The sequence below is a fragment of the Vidua macroura genome (genome assembly GCF_024509145.1).
Source record: "Vidua macroura isolate BioBank_ID:100142 chromosome W unlocalized genomic scaffold, ASM2450914v1 whyW_random_scaffold_38, whole genome shotgun sequence".
In the NCBI taxonomy this organism is placed as follows: Eukaryota; Metazoa; Chordata; class Aves; order Passeriformes; family Viduidae; genus Vidua; species Vidua macroura.
In genome coordinates, this window is record NW_026530535.1 from 5,151,407 (window position 1) to 5,175,148 (window position 23,742).

At 41.6% G+C, this 23,742-nt stretch overlaps 1 protein-coding gene across 1 annotated transcript in view; it reads right to left on the bottom strand.

Moving 5' to 3' along the window:
• LOC128822745 (ubiquitin-associated protein 2-like) overlaps positions 1–23,742 on the bottom strand; it is a 197,181-nt gene that overhangs the window by 141,896 nt on the left and 31,543 nt on the right. Inside the window, exons 6-7 of the mRNA XM_054004556.1 lie at positions 14,167–14,221; positions 12,873–12,976 (exon numbers count right to left, since the gene is read on the bottom strand). Of these exons, the coding sequence (XP_053860531.1) occupies positions 12,873–12,976; positions 14,167–14,221 (159 nt within the window). The remainder of the gene's footprint in view (positions 1–12,872; positions 12,977–14,166; positions 14,222–23,742) is intronic.

The window sequence follows — 23,742 nt, forward strand, 5'->3', positions numbered from 1 at the left end:
CTCCTTGACCAAATGAATGTCTTCCTCCCACCATTCCTTTACCCTGCTCTCCTGGGTCAGAGATCCCTGAGGGCTGGTCTTGTCAGTGTAGACCAATACAAAGCTGGCGTTCAGTAACTTTGCCTTCTCTGCATCCTCTGTCACTGGGGTCCCCCCTGGATTTAGTAACGGGCCCACATTATCCTTAGTTTTCCTTTTGTTATTGTTGTATTTGAAGGAGCCCTTATTGTTGTCCTTAATATCCTTAGCCAGATTTAATTCCAGATAGGCCATGGTCTTCCTCATTTCATTTCTACTTACTCTGACAACCTCTCTATATTCATTCCAAGTGGCCTGACCCTGCTTCCATCTCCTGTGTGTTTCCTGCTTATACTTGAGTAGTGACAGGAGTTCTTTATTCATCCATGCAGGTGTCTTGCCACCTTTGCCTGACTTCTTGCTGATTGTGCTGCATCATTCTTGAGCCTGGAAGAAGTGGTGCTTGAATATTGACCAGCATCCTTGGACTCCCCTGCAGGGCCCATTCCCATGGGATTCTTCCAAGAAGATCCTTGAGGAGGCCTAAGTCAGCTCTCCTGAAGTCCATGGTTGAGATCTTACATGCTGCCCTGCATCCTCCTTGCTTGATACTCAACTCCACAATCTCATGGTCACTGCAGCCAAGGCTGCCCCCAACCTTCACATCTCCAACAATGCCTTCCCTGTTTGTCAGTAAAAGGTCAAACAGCCCACCATTCCTTGTGGGATCCTCCAGTACCTGTGATAGAAGTTGTCATCAATGCTTTCCAAGATCCTCCTGGACTGTTTGTGCTTCACTGTGTTGCTTCTTCAGCAGATGTCAGGGTAGTTAAAGTCCCCCACAAGAACCAGGGACTGTGACTTTGAGGCTGCTTCAAGCTGCCTGTAGAAGGCCTCATACACTTCTTCCTCCTGCTCAGGCAGACTGTAGCACACACTCACAACAGTGTCACCCTTACTAGCCTGCCTTTTATCTTAACCTATAAGCTCTCAACTCACTCGTCATCCACCCCAAGACAGAGCTCCATACATTCCAAATGTAGCCTCACATAGAGGGCAACTCTACCACTGCACCTTCCTGGTCTGTGTCTCCTAAATAGGGCGTGGCCCTTCATGACAACACTGCAGTCATGTGAGCTATCCCAATCACAATGAAAGCCCTGTGACTGCACACAGATCTGTATTTCCTTCTGTTTGTTTCCCATACTGCATGTGTTGCTGTACAGGCACTTTATAGAGGTATTTGAGTGTGCCAATATCCCAGTGGAGGTGCAAGGGAATGCTCTAAGTCTTGTCTTGTGGTTACAGCTTTGGTTGCTCAAGGCATCCCCTCTTTAAGTCTACTTTTGCTACTTGGGTGGTCAGTATAGTTATCCCCTTCCCACGCTTTATCTGTCAAGCCTAGCCCTGTCCAATCCATCTCACTTCCAATCTAATTTAAAGCTCTCTCAAGAAGCCCTGCTAACTCCTGAGCTAAGAGCCTTTTTCCCCTTTGAGACAGGAGGACCCCATCTGTTGCCAGCAGGCTCGGTGTTGTATAAACTGACCCATGATCAAAACCCACAAAATTCTACTGGTATCACCAGTCTCAAAGCCACGTGTTCATCTGCATGATTTTCCTGTTTCTTGCCCCATCATTCCCTGCAACTGGCAGGACAGAAGAGAACACTACTGGTGCTCCAGATCCCTCGACCAATCGTCCCAAGGTCCTAACATCCCTCTTAATGATCTGCAGACTTCTTGTTGGGAATTCATCAGTACCCACCTGGAAAACCAGTAGCACGTAATAGTCAGTGGGCCGTACCAGGCTGGAAAGTTTCTTGGTGATGTCCCTTACCCAGGCCCCAGGGGGACAGCACATCTTCCTATGGGTTGGGTCTGGTCAGCATATCAGGCCCTCCATTCCTCTCAAAAGGGAGTCACCAATGACTACTAACTTTCTTTTTTTCTTAATTGAAGAGGTCATGATGAGGGGGTAAGCTGCCTTGCCCTAGGTGACCCCTCCATCCCAGAACCACCTTCATCCCCGTTCTCCTTTCCATGGTCCTCATATTCCGTGTCCTTGCACCTATTTGTATAAGGGCACCTGGGAAGGTAGGGTAAGTCGGGAGGGGATTTGCCTGCCACCCCGAGCAGAACCCTGTTTCCACTCCCCTCCATCACTAATGTCCCCTCCTCCCTCCTGGTGGTGAGAGGGTAAGGAATCCATTGCTTCCCCATCACCTTTGGGAGACTGAATCTACTTAGAATAATACTTGGGATATTTTCCTGATATTCAATTCAAACATTTATCTGTTATTCCTACTTATGATCATGGTTCTGTGAGTTTATTCTTTTTAAATACTGAACATAACCCATCACCCTTTTATTAGTTTACTTAAGCTGCTAAGTTTATTACTATCGTTTATTAACATTCTACCTTTTCAATGCAATCCTTCCAGTTTCAGTTATTTCACTGTTCTTCTTTGCACTAAATCTAGTTTACTGACGCCTTCCTCCTATTGATGGGATTCCAAGTCTGATCTTGCCACAAGTGCAATTTCCTTTTAGTCCAAAATCCACCTTGGCATTATTGCAACTCCATATATCCTCTTCCCAACCTTCCCCCAAGCCTTGCAAAGCATCGCAATTTAAGAATTCTCTGGTTTGCACTAAAATTAGGCTATGTATTTTCAAGGATCCTTGTCATTGCAATTCAACCTAGATGGTCATCTATGACTCTTTCCTGTTTCCCTTAGTGACAAGTCTAGTTTAAAAAAAGTTATAAAGCAAATAAAATGTATACTACATATTTTTTGTAACTCTTCAGCTATTTCTCTCCAATTCCTCACTTCCTGTCACACAATTTGATTGTTTTTTTAATAATCAGCCATAGATATTAGTGCAAAAATAATTTTATTTTGGTCTATCCCAAACTTATGTAATAATCCTTTCCTTCTGGACTGCATTCACATTCTAGAATAACCTGTAAGTTTCCTAAAATGTTCCTTCTGACTTTTGCAGCAGTCCTAAAAAAACAACCAACAACTTCCTTGTAACTTTTAAGCTAAACAATTCCCTTCTTCCCCCACTATAATTTTTTTCTTTCGTGTTGTTCTTCAGTTTCAAAGTTATTTAAGGCTACTCATAACCAAGATAATAACAAATGAAGTTTTTCTGTTAAATTTATGAAACTATTAAAGTAGAAGTATCATTAAATTACCAGAATATAATTTTTTATAACTTACTTTGAGAAGCGACCACCTCCAACATAATTTATTTATAAGAACTGTTGTGATTTGAGGTTCAGGATCTCCCATGGATTTGTACATTACAAAAAAGGCTAAGAGACTGAACACTCAGCATGCCTGTAAGAAAATATCAATCATATTATTCAAGTTTATTCCCTTTTGAATAAGGACTGGTGGTTTTGTTTCGTCCTACTTGTCCCTTCTCTTTACCTTTCAGTTGTACATTACTTCTATAAAAATTAGGATGTAGAAAACCCAATGCTGAATTATTTAAAATACAATCAGACTTAAACATTATAAACCATTAAAGATTTGCCCTTTACTCTCTCTTTTTTTTTATTTCAGCCAACAACAATAAATTTTACCTCCACAGAACCAACTAGCTTTTCTATAGGATTATACAATGGTGCACCTAGAAACACCTTTCATTCAGGCTACTGCAATTCCTCTGGCACTTGCAACAATTCAGGACAAGAGGTGCTAAAGTGCTTTCATAGAAGGTATGGGGGCAAGTACATTTTGGAAACAAATAGTGTAATTATTTTTAGTTGAAAATGTTAATGTTGATAATTTCCCAGCACTGGCTTAAAGAGGAAATAGCTAGTAAATACTCAAAACTTTGCAGAGTTTATATTTGCGTGATATCTTTAGAAAACATTTTAATATGCAAAATTGGTTTTGTTTCCCCAGGTAATTGCCCAGTAACCTCCTTTTCAATGTAACTGCAGATGTAAGATACTAATTCTCCAAGTAGCCAGTATGCGCTAATTTCTTTTTTTTTAAGATTAAAGAAGAAATAAGACTGAATAATAAGGAATAAAGCAGGGATTTACATCCTGCCCTTCCTCTCACTGTATATACTTATCTGAAATCCTTTGCAAGCCCACTGAAGGTTATATGGGTTTCCACACATAAACATCGCCCTCATTCACATCTTTAGTAACTCCACATTGGTAACATAATTATTATCGAGTCTGTTGTTTTGTAACTAACATAACAGCACTGTAAGCTAAGGGAAAAAAATGAAAACTAATCCTTGTGATTAATAAGCCAAATCAAAAGCTCAAATTTGTACAACCTGCTTCCAGTCCCACATCTTGTCTGCCACTCCTTCCCCCTACCTCTATTTCCATCTTCCTTCCCAGCACTTTCCTCGGTTTTAAAACTATTACCTCAGCTGCAGCATCCTCTAATAAGCCCCAAGATGCTTTCCATCACAAGGTTGAAATTGTTTCCCACTTGGACAAAACTAAATAATTCAATTTTAAAGCCTACTCTTTTTCAAGAAAACTTTTTAGCTCAGGGACTTATTGCTGACATTCCTACAGCTTGTCTAAAGAAGAAAGAAACAAAACACTCTCCCTATAGTCATATATAGAGAGATGTAGAAGCATGGAAGATAAGGGGCTAATGTGTGTGCCTTAAACACCAATAGCTGGATGTCTGTGGAACCAACCAAGGATTGTTGGTAATAACACACTGTGAGAACAAACAGGATGTGGCTGGAAAAGGGGCCATATGGAGGTAGGGCAACACTTTTCTGGGACAAACATCTTTGTTCTAGTTCCTGGAGATAAGCACGACACAGTCCAGCACAAGCACAGGAATGAGATTGAGAAGAGGCCATGGACAAGGGGGGGGATTCAACACCACCAAAGACCCCTGGAAGCCGCCTGATCCATTCCTAGAAAGGTCTAGAAGAGACTGTGCATGAGAACTGATTTGCATAGAAACAAGAAACTTATCTTCAGGATGGGGAAAACTTATCTATAAAAAGGCACCCCCACAAGGCCCAGGGTGACTGGTGATTTTTTTCTTTCTCCTCCCTCTTTAATTCATCTCTCTCTTCCCTTTCACCCTACCCCTTTATCCAAAACCCACTGCTGTGTGCTTATATAGGAGATCAGGGACTAACACACCAATTTCAAGCCAAATGTGTAATTTACAAATAAATCTCTCTAAGCTTTTGCAGACCTTCTGATTTTTGTTATTCCTTTCAACCACGAACATTAACAAATCTTGGGTGCTCCCTTTCCCTTAAGGGTGGGATGTCACAAGAGACATTTTTGTTTTGTCAGTTATGGTACCTTTTCCCTTTGCCTGAAAGTAAATTAAGATTAGCAGTAAAAAGGTACTTAGCACCCCAAAAGAACATTCATGGTTAACTAGTTTACTTTCAATTTCCACCAACCAAATTATTTTGCAGGAACTCCTCACACTGACACTCACTCATTCATTCCCCTAAGAATCACTAATCTGACAAGGACAGGGAAAATTCCCAAATGCCTTCTCACACCTTCTCCGTACCATGTTCCCCAACTTTTCATACATACCTCAAATTGTGTTACTGAAGTTCAGAGCAGTTCTCAGTGACATATGCACAGCCTAACAGCAACAATGCACTTGGCATCCAAACTGAAGTTCCACATGTCACTTTGGATTCCCACTAATCTATTTTCTCAGTAGTACACTCTTCATGTAGACACATTTGTACTTTTACTGGGATCTGTTTACCAACACCAAGATACTCTTATTCCTAGGCATAATTCTTCCATTACTGAAAACTGAGGAGATGCCTACAAGAAGGAACAGAGTTTGCCATAGGGAACACACATGAAAGCTACCTTGAGTTAACAGAGAAAGTCACAAAACATTCGAGCTCACTTAGGAAGTGAAACACAAGTCAGTCATGCATAAGCCTTACAGTTGCATTCATTAATAACTAATCAGTGAATCTTCTACCTCTGGTCCAGTCTTCTCATGCCTTCCTTCTCTATCTTCTTTCTTTAGCTAACCTTATTGCTTCTGCAATACTTGTGACAACATACTTTGTCCTCTGCTACCATATAACAAACAACATTATCAGTATTCCTAGGTGGAATTTACAAGTCATTAGGCATTCTTCTAACTTATCTGTTAAACTTATTTGAAGAATTAACATCAATGAAAGTAAAAGATGTGTTTCCGTTTGCACTATAGCACCAAGTAATTTCAAAAGTAATTCCTAGGAAAGATGTCATAATTTGGCTAGTGCTCCCTTTCAGCAGCCATTAATATACTCAAGGCCACTCTCCCACACTGGACTAGAAGGGACTCAGAGTGACAAAATAGCTGCATCATAGGCCCTTCTAAATTCTGGGCCTGTTATTGTCTTCTCTGGTTAAGTGGAAAGTGGCTTATATGAAGTTTAGAAAGCTGCATCTCAAAAGGCTCACAGCTCACAGCAGAGCCCAACAGAGCATGCTCTGGCCTCCAGTCTTCTCCTTCCACACTTGACACAGGTTGATGAAAAATCATCTGAGTAAGCTGCAGCAGTAAAGAGATCAGAAGTTACCCTTTGCTGGGGTTAAAAAAATTCTCATATTACTCGATAGTTCCCAAGTGTGGACAATAACATACATAAATTTCTCCATCCTGATGCAGGGTTTCCTGTGTCTTTATCTCCTGTAACAGAATACAGGAAGCAGAAAGGTATCCTGTTTTACCAATCACAGACAAGCAGGTTGTGGACGTTCTCAGAGAGAAACAGTTTCCCAGGCATCGTCCTGGGGAAATTGTGAGAAGCTCAGAGAAAAGAATTAAAACAATTCTTATCTTGGTCTCTGCAGCTGGTGTTTGTGAACATGTGGAACGCATTCTACGTGATGTTTATGGAAAGATGGTGTTGTTCCTAATTAACCAATGGGGTGACAGGTGTTATTAAGAACCAATCAGGTTCCGGGTGAACAATGTTGCTTATAAAAATGTGAAGTTTTGTAATAAAGTGAGCTTTTATGCCTTCTGAAAATGCACGGAGTTGTGTCGCCTTCATTCCCGTTCCTGACTCAGTGGTGACAGCAGGTCACATTCTTCATTTCTGAATTGCCACAAGATCACTGTTAAGCAGTTCCTTTCTAAACTAGGCCCGTCTCTTGTCTTTAGTCAGGAGTGTGTAATTCACATTTGAAACTTCATACAGAAACACACAGCTGCTTCTATCTTCAGACAGGCCAATTACTCTTTTGGCTTTCATTCAATTGCCTACTCGTGCTTTAATTAATAATTCTCTTCAAAGGTAGCAGATCTTAGAATTCTCCTCCATCCTAGAGACTCGCATTCTTATATTACACAGGTGGGGCTGCCAAAGCCATTCCAGTGTCACTGAGTGAATTCATATTTGTAAATGTTTTTTCTTTTTCTACTTAAATATTCATACCCTACTGTTCAATGCCCATGGACCAATCACTTTTAGTAGGACTTATGTGAGATACTAGTTGTTTAGCTTAATAAGTAAGTTTTAAATAAGAACGAGTCATTTAAGAGTTATAATATTGTGTGATTTAATATGCTGTTTGCTTAGCTTTACTTGCTTACCATGAGTAGCTGTATTTGCTGAAGCCTTAGGCTGCAAGCTGTATTTTCACCATAGATATGCTTTTGGCTAGAACAGAGTTCACTTTCTTAGTAATTTTCCTAGTAGCTGGTGCAGTACTGTGTTTTGAAGGTATAGAAGCCCAGAGATTTCTTTATTCTGGATGCCTATTCAGAGACAACCAGCTCCAGCTGACCTGCTGCTATACCACTCTATTAAACTACTTATTTTTATTAAATCCAGCACCTGAGACTGCTGTGAAAAACCTAAGGTTGAGCCTGAAAAAGAAGGAAGTGCACCCAAGAGTAGGTGTGTATTGGAAACAGAGAGGGGTGTGTGGCCTGATCAGTGTAAACTGCACAAGGAGACAGGGCTGGTACTTGGCCTGATCAGAGTAAAGCGCACAAGGATAAATAAGTGATGGGAAATATACCCGACACAGAAAAGGGGGTGCCCTTGACCAAGGTACTACAAAACTGGAAAAGAATTTTGGTACAGCAAATTATCAAAAAGAAGTACACGGATATTTTATATTGAGAAGACTGGCCATTTATAACTAGAGATGGAACCCTGGCAGAACAGTGGCCACTGCAAGGGACCTTTGATCAGCACAGACTTACCTTTCTGCAACATAGACTAAAGGATAGGTTCCCAGGACAAATGGATTACTGGTACATTTGGGATGGTTGGGTGTGAGAGAAAAAACACCCAAGTCAGGTGGGAGATGAAAGAGGTATCACCAAAGGTAACGCTTGCAGTAGCTGAGCCTACTGGCCCAGACAAGCCTCAGATAATTGCTCTGTTGGCTGACAGACTCTATCCTATGCTTTCTAGTGTCTTACCTAATCCTGCTGCCATGCAACAGAGGGCTGTGGTTGGAGCACCACCTGTATTGCAAATATTTACTAAACCACCTTGGAATCCTGGTGACTTGGCTCTATGTGGGAAGTAAAATGCCAAGACTAAGGAAGGATGCTGAGAAATGTACTCAACTGTTTTCCAATATATGCACTGGATACAATCCAAGCTAGGGAGATACCGAGGTGTTGCTTAGAAAATTATTCCAACCTGATAAAAGATAACATAAATAATAAGGATGCTGAATTGGCTCAACAGGCAAGAGGTGACAGAAACCCCTGGGCAGCAAATAATCCAAACTAGGACTATAACAACTACTCATTTTTTTCATCTACCAATTCCCTAGGGCTGCTTTCAGTCCATTCTCCACCCACCATGTATTTGTGCTTGGGATTTCCCTGACCCAAGTGCAGGACCTTGCACTTGGACTTGTTGAACTACATGAAGCTTGCAATGGCCCACCTGTCAAGGTCACTCTGGATGGCATCCCTTCCTTCCAGTGTGTCGACTGCACCACACAGCTTGGTCTCTTCAGGAAACTTGCTGAGGGTGCACTCAATCCCCCTGTCCATGTCACTGACAAAGATGTTAAACAGCACTGGTCCCAACACCAATCCCTGAGGAACACCACTTGTCACTAGTCTCCGCTTGGACATTGAGCCCTTAACTGCAACTCTTTGAGTGTGACCGTCCAGTCAACTCCTTATGCACCATGTGGTGCACTCATCAAATCCATGTCTCTCCAGTTTAGAGACAAGGATGTTGTGCGGGACAGTGTCAAATGCTTTGCACAAGTCCAGGAAGATTATGTCAGCCACTCTTCTCTCATCCACCACATCTGTAAACCCTGTCATAGAACGCCACCAAATTCACCCTTAGTGAAGCTATGTTGGCTGCCACCGATCACCTCCTTATGTTCCTTATGCCTTAGCATAGCTTCTGGGAGGATCTGGTCCATGATCTTGACAGGCACTGAGGTGAGACTGACCAGCCTGTAGGTTCCTGGCTCTTCCTTATTTCCCCTTTTAAAAATGGGGGTTATATTTCCCCTTTTCCAGTGCACATGAACTTGTGCACCTCCAGGTTCCTTAAATGGTCTCAAACCTGATCTTCTCCTCTAGCAGGCAGTTCCTCATTTTCCCATTCCCTGCCTTTGCCTTCTGCAACTAGGGTGGTGCGGCTGGAACACCTGCTGGTGAAGACTAAGGCAAAACAGTTTGTTGAGTACCTCAGCCTTCTCCATGACCTGGATAAACAGGTCTTCCCTGTCCTTCGGGAGAGGGTCCACATTTTTCCTAGTCTTCCTTTTATCACAAATTTACCCACAGAAACTTTTCTTGTTGCCCTTGGAATCCCTAGACAGGTTTAGTTCTGTTGGAGCTTTAGCTTTCCTAACCTGATTCCTGGCTGCTCAGACAATCTATATTCCTCCCCGGCTATATGTCCCTGCTTCCACCCTCTGTAGGCTTCCCTTTTGTGTTTAAGTTTGTCCAGCAGCTCCTTTTTCATCTATGCAGGCCTCCTAGCATTTTTGCTTGATTCCCTCTTCATTCCTGAGCTTAGAGGAGGTGATCTTTGAACATCAACCAGTTCTCTTGGACTTCCTTTACAGGGCTTTATCCCATGAGACTCTACCAAGCAGATCCCTGAAGAGACCAAAGTCTGCTCTCCTGAAAGTCCAGGGCAGTGAGCTTGTTGTGCATCCTCCTTGCTGCTGCTCTAAGGTTCTCGAACTCCACCATTTTATGGTCACTGCAGCCCAGGCTGTCCTTGAGCTTAACATTCCCCACCAGCCCCTTCTTGTTGGCGAGAACAAGGTCCAATATAGCATCTCTCCTTGTTGGCTCCTCTATCACTTGGAGAAGGAAGTTGTTATCAACATATTCCTGTAAACACTTGGATTGCTTGTACCCTGCTGTGGTGTTGTCCTTCCAGCAGATACTAGGGTGGTAGAAGTCACTCCCTCTCATGAGTACCAGGGCTTGGGAACTTGAAGCCACTTCTACCTGTCTGTAGAGGGCCTTATCAGTTTGGTCTTCCTGTTTGGGTGGCCTGTAGCAGACCCTCACTATAATGTCACCTGTCCCTCTTCTCCCTTTAATCCTGACCCATAAACTCTTCATCCATTCCCAGGTAGAGACCCATTCACTCCAGCTGGTCATTGACATTTTCATTTTGTCACAAGTTCTAAAGTACTAGAACTAGAATGTTATATATATGCAAAAGGGGTTTGAGGGAAAGATGTTCAATTGTGTCAGTCCACATCACCTGAAATACAGGTACCTTATATACAACCTGGAGATGGAAGTGTTAAGATATTTTCACAAAAATCCAAATTAGAATCCAAATGGGAGAGGACATATACTGTCTTAATGTGTTCTAATTTTACTTTTAAAGTTTTATGAAAAGAACATTGGATATACCATTCTCATGTCAAATGAGCAATGAATAACCAACCACCTAACAAATATCTGCATTGGAAAGAATCTATATACCAAAGACATGAAGTGGAGCATCTCACTACTCTTGGTGCTGTTAATCCAGAGGACCACAACTGCATGGATAAGTATAAAGTCAATGGAAGACCCACTGTGATATAAAGTTAACAAGACTAAAGGGGAGGTATGTGACATAGACTTTTATGGGATGGGTGACCAAACCTTGGAAAACCCAATGAAAGAGCTCTCTTTTTGCAAATCGGATACAGCTCAAAATCTAACTTTGATAGAGGTAATCAGCAAGAGCAAAGTTCATTCTTCCAATGCTACTAACTGTTGTTTAACAGTCAATTCCAGTTGTTGTGTATGGTTGGACATGGAATTTCAAGTAAATAGAATATATGTTAATGTGACATGCAAAAAAAATTCACTTTCACCTAGGTATGCTCTTGACTAGAATAGACTTAATTTTCTTCCCAGTAGCTGGTACAGCACTGTGTTTTGGATTCAGTATGAGAATAATGTTGATAATACACTGATGTTTTAGTTGTTGCTACATAGTGTTTACTCTAAATCAAAGACTTTTCAGTTTTTTCATGCTCTGTCAACTGAGCTAGTGCACAAGAAGTAAAAATGTGGGTGTTGAATGGTGGATGCTGCTGCCTATTATCTGTTCCCAACAAACCTCTCCTGTAGAAAAACAAGTTGGGTTAATATTCAGGCAACGCAGTCAGACCCCCACACAACATTCACCACAGCTGGCTCAGTGAGAGAGGCAAGAAAGGCTCTTTTTATAAGGTTTTATTCCAGCCAAGTAATCACATGAGGCTGAAGGGGACGTGGCGAGAAAGAGAACAACCATGTAGTGCAGGCAGCTTAAGAAGGGGAAGGGGTGGGGGGCAGAGCTAAGGGCAGGGCAAAGGGGATTAGTCTCCAGGGGAGGGGAGGCAGCCACCAGTGGTATCAAGCCAGTGAGGCGACAGGGAAAGGGGAAACCAGTGGAAGTTGTGAAACAGAAGTCCATGTGGGAGTCAGTCTTTTCCCCCCAGGAGGACTAACTCTATGGTAGGTAGTTACTGCCGTTGCCAAGGCAGAGAACTTGGGAACTGACTGAGAGGAGAGAGTTCATGGGATGCTACAAAGAAGTACAAACCAGAAGATAAAAAGGCTACAGCCATCAGCAGAAGTTGCGACTTGACAAGATAAGAACAGTTAGTGGCCTGTCTGTGTGGACACAGAGAAAGAATACAATAAAGGGTTATAAGACCCCAGACCAAAAATCACCATTGGACCAAGAGGTGTGTGCAAGGTATGTGAAGGATGGGTGAAGAACATGTGCATAGACTACGTGGGCATAAAAGTCTAGGGTTTTCTTTGTTTGGGGTCCCTCTCCAGAAGCACCCAGGTCGAGTTGACCTGCTGCTGTACCACTCTTAAATTATTTTTATAAAATCAGATGCCTGAGACTCTGCTGTGGGAAACCTAGGGTCAAGCCTGAAGAAGGAGGAAGCACGCCTGAGAGTGAATGTGTGTTAGCAAGGAGTCGAAAGGGGCACCCATTGGTTCACTGGAGCTGCCTACTACAAAGAGACTCTGGTCTAAGCAGCTAAAGTCTCAGGTGGTATGTGTGTGACTCCTTGAATGGTGTGAGAATGCTCAGGCATTGGCTTCTTTAACACAGTTCCTCACATACAAGACTCTACCAATAACTCTTCAAATCCCTTTGTCTCTCAAGGGTTTGTTAGCATTAAAGCAAAAAAGTTGCAAATTGCCTTCCCTTCATTCTAACAAGAGTCAGGCTACAGCATGTGCTCTGCACATTAGTAGCAATTAAGCTATAAAAAAGAACTAATATCTGTGTCATGTGAAATGTATTCACATTTTCAGAAGTTAACTGAACACTAACAGAATGGTTATTTCAACTGCAATTTGCTACAGGTCTTAATTCCAATCCTTCCACTTCTTGAAGCATCTTACCAGTTCCATCATCTGCATCATTCTGACCAGTCTCCCAAATCTCTGATTTTGTCCCAAAGCCATCAGTGGCAGAAGACTCCATATAGTCTGCAGGGTTAAATGTCCTAGAGTTTTAAAAGTTTAAAAATGGAAGAGAACACATAGGTCATTCAATGAACATAGATGTCATCATTTTTATCTGAAGTTGCATTAGGTTTAACTTCTTGATTTCCACATAATCTATCTTGATAGTTTTAGTTTCAAAAATTTTTCCTCTATGAGCAGACACAGATAAAAGAGGGAGAAAAGGGGAGAAAAAAAATGAAGAGACTGAAAAAAATTTACTGTAGAGAAACTGAACCAAACCAACAATTCCTGAAATAGCAGTTAACAGCATACCTACTCCTCCAGTCTTATAAAGCATTAGCTTATATGCACAATGATAAGCCTCTCTCAGGTGATAGTTTCTCAGAAGGTGGCTTACTGATGAGAAACCAGTATCATGTCCTTTCAGTGCACCAGACCTGTGCAGGACAGGAGTCGGAACATCAGTAAGACTATTTCAGAATGCACTCTTGACACCAATGCCAAAACACACACATGAAGCTAAAAGGTGAAAAAGGATCATTGAAGAAAAACCTCTTTTCAGTTTATTATCTCCAAGTATGAACTGGAAGAATTATCAGAAAAGTAGAATTAGCCTTCTGTTCATCATGGCATCAATGATGTTACATGAAATGTCATTAAAGGCAAACACTGAGTGAAAATAGTGGAGGCTACACTTCATGAAGCAAGTTATTGCACCAAAACTGAGAACAAACTTTAGAGCTGCTGAGTAACTTCTTTTGATTTTGTCTTAGGGTCAATGTACGTCCAAACAGCTAAAGCATGAAAGCTCAAAAAAGGAGAAAGTTTAGAACCACTAATCTTCCTGGTTTTATATACAACTTGAAAGTTCTACATTACATTGAAACAAATATATATTTTAAATTGACCTAGAACTATATGCACCACACAAAACTTTTAGTCTCCAAGACATGACTGATGGCTGCTACTGATAGGTACAAATGGGTTCCCCAAGTTTGAGATATTAACATTGAGTGAACTCACATTAGGTTTGTATAGGTGTGTCTAGGTAGAAATACTGGTTTAAGACAAAAATAATCCATTAATAATCTAAGACATTTTGAATTTTTGTATCTATACAGGTTTATCAAACATACAGCAATATTAAGACACACAGTGGCAACACTGTAATTTAATATTGACAGTGAATTTGATCCTTGCCAAAATCTGTGCTCTGTGTGTTTCTTACCCCATGCCTTGGGCTGAAGACCTCCCTGCTCCTCTCCCTCTGCCACGTCCAAACCCTAGGAGAGAAAACACCATTTAATAGCAACAGCAGAGGAGCCACCAATTTCTAGTCTGTCACATTAGAAAATATAATGGTTGAAGAAAAAAGTACTGTGGTTAAACATAATTTACTTGCCAAATTTCCCTAACACATGCAAGTAAGCCACAGTTCATATAACACTTTGTGTTTCAGTAGGACTTGCAATTCTTTGCTATCTTTTCTGTATCTAGTGAAGTAGCTCCAAATGCCAAGAAAAAGACTTTACCTAAAGAATCATCCCATGAGACTGCTATTGCCAAATCATTAGACATTGTTCAAAATTGCATTTAATTTTTCCCTCTTGCCTAAATGCTTTAAAATTCCAGCCTCCCTGCATACCTTGATCTCTCAAGAAATTCTATCACTTCTTATCTGTGAGAAGAAAGTTTAAATATTCCATTTGCTTCCTTTTCTGACTCAGCCCATCCCTACCCTCCTGTGCTTTCACCAACCTCTTCCAACACATTCCTTCTGTTTCCCCTTTAAGCATAACTACTGACATTATAATTATCCAATTCAAATTACTCAAACTTCCTTGTTATTACCCACAAGAATATTAATTTCTATTTTAACAACAACAAATATTTGTTGCCTCCAATTTTGGTTACCAACCTCAGTTTACAAGGTTCTTAATATAGTGAATAGCTTTATTTTTGCATGTTGCATAGTGCCAAGAAAGCATGAAAATTTTTGTATTACTTAACCATCCATAAAGCACATGTCTATGCAAACTGTTAGAAACTATTTCTTACATGTGGCATATTTCTACATAGTTTTGGTGGATTTTTTTTTTTTATAACATCAGTATCTGAGGCTTTTTCAGTTTGTTGGGTTTTTTGAGGGAGACAATGTATATTATCTGGTATTACAAGAGTTGCTGACGAGAACAAAGTGATGCTTATTTTAATGACAAAATTATGTGGTTATAAAAAGTCACTGAACAACTACAAGCTTACCAGAACACAAAAGTTATAATCCTAAGTCACTGATATACTGGTTGTCCAAACATCAGAATCACCTATGAAAGGCTTCACATTTGGATCAAAATTACCCCTTATTTTGAGGGGACCATCTAAACTGAATAAACAGTAGCTCCAAGACATGGCAAATTCAGTTTAGAAAGTTCCTATTTTAATGACTTTCCTTTTCCTTCCCTCACCACTTGTTCTCCTCCTTGCCCTAGTTCACTATCCATGTTTTCAAAGACATTTCTGGACTGCTAAAATACTGTGGTTGTTTGACCTTGGCTGGAGGTCAGGTGCCCACCAAAGCTGCTCTTATCACTCCCCTCCACAAATGGACAGGGGAGAGATCACTCACCAATTACCATCACAGACTAAACAAACCTGACTCAAAGAAATTTATTGAATTTATGATCAAAATCAGAGTAAGATAATGATAATGAGAAGTAAAACAAATCTTAAAAACACCTTCCACCCACTCCCCCCTCCTTTCCAGGCTTAACTTTATTCCCAATTTTCTACCCTCTCTCCTCCAACAGTGCAGTGAGATGAGGAATGGAGGTTACAGACAGTTCATCACATGTTTCTGTCGCTACTTCCTCTTCAGGTAAAGGAGTCCTTCCCCTGTTCCTGCATGAGATCCTTCCCATGGGAGACAGTCCTTCATGAACTTTTCCAGTGTGAGTCCTTCCCATAAGCTGCAGTTCTTCATTAACTGCTCCATCATGGATCCCTTTCATAGGGTCAGTCCTTCAGGAACAGGCATGAGTCCCCCACGGGGTCACAAGTCCTGCCAGCAAACCTGCTCCAGTGTGGGCTTTTCTCTTCATGGGGCCACAGGTCCTGCCAGGACCCTACTCCAGCACAGACTTCCCATGGGGTGACAAGCTTCTTTTGGGCATCTACCTGCTCCAGTGTGGGGTCTTCCACAGGCTGCAGGTGGGTCTGTGCTCTCCTGTGGACCTTCATGGGCTGCAGGTAGACATCCTGCAGGTCTTCACCATGAGCTGCAGGGGAATCTCAGCTCTGGCACCTGGAGCACCTCCTGCACCTCCTTCACTGATCTTGGAGTCTCCAGCACTGTTTCTCACATATTGTCACTCCTCTCTCCCTTGGATGCAATTACTTCTGTGCAATGTTTTTTCCCCATCCTTAAATATGCTATCACAGACATTACTACTGTCACTGATTGGCTCGGCCTTGGCCAGTGGTGGATCTGTCTTGGAGCCAGCTGGCATTGGTTCTGTCAGACATAAGAGAAGCTTCCAGCAGCTTCTCATAGAAGCCATCCCTGTAGTCCCCCCCCTCCCCTTGCTACCAAAACCTTGCCATGCAAACCCAAGGACTTCTTAGAAATATCAAATTAGCAGGATAGCTTTATCCACATTTTGATGAAAGGGTTTACCCGTATTCTATACAGGATGACAACCATGTAAACCTGCAGAGGAAGGATTTCCATCTAGGCAAGGCAGAACAACAAGAACACAGAAGAATGAAGTCTGACATTAGGCCATTTTCCCCTCTTTACACTCTTTTCACAATCATCTGGAGAGAAGAGACAGAGATTAGGAAAGGGGTAACAACTGCAACCTGGCAGTTACCATCCCTCTTCACTGAGCCCACACATGGAGATGTGCTCTTTGCTCTGTCATAAACAGTGTCCCAGACCCTGCTGTACCCATCTGATAAATCAGCCTTCTAAACCTCCTTGCTCCAGCCTACCTCTTCTACTGCTCTTCTCTCCTTCACCCACCTAAAATCCACAATCTGGGAAGCTGATCCATGGCATTACAGGGTTGCAGCTTTAGAAGTGAGTGCACTCTGGATTATCTTTCTGCCTAGTAAATATTGGTTTTGTTGTGAATTGTGGTGAAAAATCAAGACCCCACAATTCCAATAGAGATTTGTAGGGAACGGTATGTTTTTTATTTACAGCACTGGGCGCATGCAGGGATTTCCCTTCAAAGGGCATGCGCGCCCCTGAGAACTCCCGATCCTTTTTTATTACTCTTACGAATTTACATATTCATAGAATTTCACAATAGGTTTATGTATATTCATTCTGCTGATTTTACGTTACACTTACAGCTAGTTATACTTGTACTCAGTTTTTGTCAGAAAGTACAGAAAGAACTCCTGGGTCACTCTGCGCTGTCTGTTTCAAGGTCCGAGGAATCTTTCTTATCTCTTATCTCTTTAGCTTGGAAATTTGCATTCTTTCTCCCTAGCTGGGGCAGTTTTGCTACTGCTGCAGTTACTAGACTAAACAGCATATTTTACTTATGTTAGCAAGCTCAAAGTGGCACATTTCACCTAAATCCAAATGGATTTTCTACCCCATTAAATTTTTACTCTGTTTCAGTTGGTTTTCTTAAAAGAGTAGAACCAGCTAGACAAGTTTACTTGGGGACACTGTATTTCCTACAGCTATCAATACAGTATTAAGCACCATTTACTAATGATGCACAGAAGAGAGATCAAAAGTTTTTTTACAAACTCAACTACAAGACTGACTGGGAGCTGCAAATCACAGTAACAGTCAAGCAGAAATATTTTTGAGTGAGGCAAACATTAGGTACAAAGAGAGTAGCTGGAACAGCTAGCATGAAAGTAGAAACAGATTTTAGAAGAAGAATTCTCCCGAGCCTCCCAAGTGCAAAAGTCTGAAAAAATAACTTTAGCATATTACACATAAGATGAAATTTTAGCAAACAAGGCATATGTACGATATCATACCAGGATGAGCACAATAAACTACTGGCTGAAAACAGCAATAAGAACTTCTAAGAATTTTAGAAACTGCTAGAAAAACATCATGTTGTTCCTGAAGCTCCATGCACAGTCTTAGACTACTAGTCAGCAAGGCATTTTCAAAGTGATCTGGTATAAAAAGTTAATCCTGAACTTGAATTTCAAGTAGATTCCCTTAACTTCATAAAGCTGTGTCTCTGCCTTCTGTCAAAACTGAAATTAAGTTTAATCAACAAATGCAACAAAAAGTATTCTAGTGAAGACAAAAGAGCAGTACCAAACCAGCATGGTTAGCATTAAATTCAAATCTGTAAGACACTTATGAAGAACTGATTCAAAATATGGGACAGTGAGTACCCATCGCTGAAAGACCACCCTGACACAGAATCTCATACATCATGGTCAATGCAAGATGCTGGTGGGAAGAGCTGATATTCTCTGACACAACTGAATCACTACTATAGTCTTAAATTCTCATGCTCAGAAAATTACTTCACTGCCAAAATTAAAACATGGCCTTAAAACAATTAAAAGGCACACAGCCTTCTAACATAGAGAAGTTAGTCAAGAAGCAACTGTGAATGACCATCATTTCCAAACTTTTGCTACTTTTTAAGAGTGACTAAAAGGTCAGTGAGCAAACAGAGCTTCACACAATTCAGAGCAGGGACCCATATTCTGAGCGTGCAATCCCACAGTAACTTAAACCCATTTAAATCAGAACTACTACAACAGAAGTTTCTCACTAGTGATCACAATTCTGCTCTTTCCTGCACTAAGCTTTGCACATACTGTCAAAAAAGTGAGCACAAAACCACCATCAGAAAACAAAATTATTAGGTCACTGCTGTATCGGCTCTTCAAACCAGTTTCCCGCTTGCTGAATGCCAGAAAACTAGTTACCTTTACACAAGGATAAGCCACCAAAACCACTGTTGTCCCAAGCTACCATGATGCCTGCCCTATTTTTTTTTTTTTTGGCTTGGTTAATTTTAAACTTAGATCAATCCTCTAATAAAGTGCAAATGTACCAAGAGGCAGACAGGATCAATTCTTCCCTGCAGTAATGCCAGTTTATGCTTTTAACATAAAAAGTATAGCTTTAACACTACTCTAAAGAGATGCATAGATATGATTTATATTACAACAGTCAATGTTCACTAATTTTTTTTTTCCTGTGGTAATTCACAATCAGCAATTTTTCTAACAACATTTTTATATACTGACAAAGAGACAAGTGATGTGGCAGTAGCTCATTAAATCTTCCACCAAGTCTGAAGGAATAGACTTTCTTGCAATCAATCAGCATATTGAGCACAAAAGCAAATAATGGAATCAGGCAAATAACAAAATTACACACACCTCCCTCAGTTGACTAGGTTCACATTAGCCACCACTTATTCAATTTATATTTTTTAATTCTGGAATGAATTATAGAGAAGTCAACCTAAGAAGGGAGTGATATTTTGTTTCCAGTAAAGCACACTGGGAGTTAAAAACACTTATAATTACACAATCAAGACTTCACTCTGGTACCATCCATGCATAGAAAGAATTGTTCATCTCATACACAACTATTCTTCCTACAAAACAAATGCACACTACACGGAAGCATGAAAAAGGTGTGTAGCATCACAACTCAGATTGGAACACTCCATTAACTTAATAACCTAATCTGTAAAAAATCCAGTTTGCTGAGCTTGCAGACCTAAATCTTTCCACTGCATCATAGATGCTTTATTTTGAAATTCAGATTTTCACAATGACAGGTTTAATTAGGTGAAGACACTTTAAGGTTTAAGAAATAGGCTTAAGAACAGTAAGGGAACGCAGACTGTAAGTGCAGGCAACACCTTATATTTGTGCTTATCTCTGACTACACAATAATCAAACAGCCCTGGTCTCTGCTTTGGAAATACAGAGCCAGCCATCCTCCCAGCAGACACTAAGGTGACAGAAGTTTAAGCTTTGCAAAGAGATAAGGAGGCTAAGCATAGAAAATTCATATTCTCGGTATTCCATATTACCAAACACTGAAGTTATATTCAATATATTATAATATCTTGATATTAATTATATATACATTATAATTCAAATCATTTTGTGTCACCAGATGACACAAGGAAAAACGACGCACCACAGCTTTGGTCACGATGAAGAGACTAATTTATTTTTTCTGACTCCAATCTTTTATAGTTCTCAAAAGATGCCAGTGGATTGGAGGGTGAACATGCCACCTTTCCAACGACACTGGACAAACTACCTGTACATCAAATTTCTCCGCCTCTATGAAAGAATGCAAAACAATAGGTTGTTTACAGAAAGTTGTGTGGGAAAGTTCTCTACAAGAATGTAAACTCAGAAGGCTTTAGAAAACTCTTGATAACCAGGGCGACAATTTTGTCTTGTTAGTTATTATAAACCTAGTAGCATTAAATCAGTTTCATAATATAATGCATGTACTCTAGTAACCATTTTTAGAATCAGAATAATTAAGGTTGGAAAAGACCTCCAAGATTAAGTCCAACTGTTGACCCAGCACCAACATAACATCCCCAAGTGCCACATCCACATGCGTTTTGAACACTTCCACTTTCTTGTAGTGAGAGGCCAAAAATTCAACACAGGATTCAAGCTGTGGCCTCACCAGTGCCCAGTACAGGGGAATGATCACTGCCCTGGTCCTGCTGGCCACACTATTGCTGATACGGGCCAGGATGCCATTAGCCTTCTGGGCCACCTGGGCTCTTGTTCAGCTGGCTGTTAACCAGCACCCCCAGGTCCTTTTTTGCTGAGCAGCTTTCCAGCCACTCTGCCCCAAGCCTGCATTGCTACAGGGCGTTGCTGTGACCCAAGTGCAGGACCTGGCCCTTTGCCTTGTTGAACTTCATACGATTGACCTCAGCCCATTGATCCAACTTGTCCTGATCCCTCTGTAAATCCTTTAGACCCTCCAGCAGATCAACACCAACTTGGTGTCATCTGCAGACTTACTGAGGGTGCACTCGAACCTCTCAACCAATCATGGATAAAGATATTAAACAGGACTGGCCTAAACACTGAGCCTTGAGGAACAGCACTAGTGAATGGCCTGTAGCTGGATTTAACTCTGTTCCCTGCCACTCTGAGCTCAGACATCCAGCCAGTTTTCTACCCAGCTAACAGTGTGTCCTGAGGTGACTTTATGATGCTCATATCCCCATTTGTCTGTTTAGCCCAGAAATAAGTTTTGCACCTCTAAGACTGGTTCCAAGAGTGAAGGGGGAGGAAGAAGAAACACGAAGTTTGTTATCAGAAACTGCACTCGTTCCTCCACATTTCTGCTTCTGGACTGTGTTGTCTGCAGACGGACAGACAGATGGCAGGACAGAGCTCTCCTTTGCTTTTAGTTAGTTTCTAGCTAGCTGAGGCAGAGAAGTTCCCTGGACTGCGTTTTTTCTTTTTCTTTGGACCTGTTCAAACCTGCTCTGGACTGAACACCCAGAAGAGCACTGGCAGCTCACACCTGTGGCCCACTGGGCCAAGCTGGGCTGGGCTGCAACATTTCCAGCACTGGAGGGACTGATAAGAGACTGAGTAAGCTGAGCTACAGCCCACAAAGGGGACTTTCTGAATTTGTCTCTCTTTTGGAGCAGCAAGAGGTTTTATTGTTTAATATTGTCCATTTTTGTGTGCAGGTGAATTCTTTGACTGTTAAATAAACAGTTTTTTCCACTTTTCTCCAAGGAAATCTTTTTCCCTGAACCAGTTGGGGGAGAGGCCGTTTCAATTTGCTTTCTAGAAGAAATCCCTTTAGAGGTTTTCTCCCAAATTTGCCCTAAACCAGGACAAATACAATTCTTGGCACCCAAGGCATAGCTCGAAAAGTGGAAAAAACCTGTACTGATTGCATTTTGGTTGTGCTTACTCTGTATTGGGATAAAGCAGTCAGTAGCCATGTTGCTTGAATTCATAATGTCTCTTGGGGCAGAGGATTTCATGTGTTTCTCGTCCCTAGGCTTTTTTGAGGTCCTAATACCTTTCTGGTCCCAAGGATTATTTTCTTATCCAGAAATAGCTCCGGTATTGTCCCTAACATGTAGTTTTTACAGTAGAGAGGCACGGATTAGAATAGTTATTGTGCAGGGCTCAGTGATAATGATTTATAGGGAGTTTACAAAGGTACTGGAGTCTGTTCAAGATAAGTATGGTTTATGGCTTCTTCGTCCTACCCTGCATCCTAGTTCCAGTAGCATGTTTTGGAGGTTTATTAGTAATTGCATCCAGTTTGTTAGAGGAAGAGCAGGGGATGAGCCTTTCCTTTCCTTTCCTTTCCTTTCCTTTCCTTTCCTTTCCTTTCCTTTCCTTTCCTTTCCTTTCCTTTCCTTTCCTTTCCTTTCCTTTCCTTTCCTTTCCTTTCCTTTCCTTTCCTTTCCTTTCCTTTTTCTCCTTTGAATCTGTTAAGTCACTTTTGGAAAATGTTCAGTTTCCCCTGAATGCCAAGGATACCACCTTCCTGGTATTTCATCTGGTAAGCTTCCTTTATATGGTCTGCAGCTTGTCTAGACTGAGGGCTGGTATGTCCAGAGGACCTGATGAGACCCCTGACCCAGGAGTAGACCCAGGCGTGGAAAATTCTGAGTGGTGTGGAGAATGGGAGGATATGGGCCAAACCCTGAAGGAATTTTCTGACCCTATAGCCTCAGATTGTTTTATGTGAACAAATACAGAACCCAGCTGAGACGGGGAAATACCTGAAAGAGAAGTGCCATTATGAGTCTAAGGAGAAAAAGATCATTGCAATAAGCTGGGCCCTGGCCTATGCTTATCGCACACTGCTAGATACTGTAGGGCAGCAGATAGAGGCGGGGGGCAGGGAGATAAATCAGCAGCTACCCCAGTCACTCAGGCTGCAGCCAACACCCCAGCTACTCAGGTTGTAGCTAAACCAGACAGTGAGCCTAAGCCTGTAGCTAAAACAAACAATGAGCCTAAGCCCACAGCTAAACCAGACAGTGAGCCTCAACAAATGGCTGTTGCTCCTACCACGACAGGCAGAAAACACATATTTAAAACCAATCAGCGAGTGGACGATGGTAATGATCTGGGGGAAGGACCCTGAAAGCCAAGAACTCACACAAAATCAGAGGTCACTCTTGAGTCCTTTTTCCTGAAGGACCTTTGTGGCCTAAGAAAGGATTACACTCAACGATCTGATGAATCTATAGTTAGTTGGTTAGTCTGTCTTTGGGATGCTGCAGAAGAGGCTACAATTCTGGACGGTAGTGAAGCAAGGCATTTAGTATCCCTGTCACATGATCCCGTCATCGACCAAGGAATGATGAGGGGGGCTAACCCTCACAGTCTCTGGGCACAGGTCCTGGGAAGTGTGTCACAAAGATATCTGTGTGCAGATGATCTCTATATGCAGCAAACCCAGTGGAAGACCATAGAACAAGGGATTCAACGCCTGAGAGAAATGGCAGTTGCAGAGATTGTCTTCTCAGATGACCTAGACACTGTAAATCCAAACTTGGTACCATGTACATCTGTGATGTGGCAAAAACTTGTACGACTTGGGCCACAAGAATAAGCTTCTGCTTTAGCAATAATGAAGCGGGATGACAGGGAGGAGACCGTGCTTGATATGGCAAAGAGGCTCCGATCATATGCAGATGCCGTGCATGTCCCACCACATGCAAGAATCACAGCTTTGGAAGCACGTCTACAGAAAATAGAAGACAAGATAGAGGAGAATCACAAGAAACTCAGGGAGGAGATTAAAGAGGACCTTCTCCAAATCTCG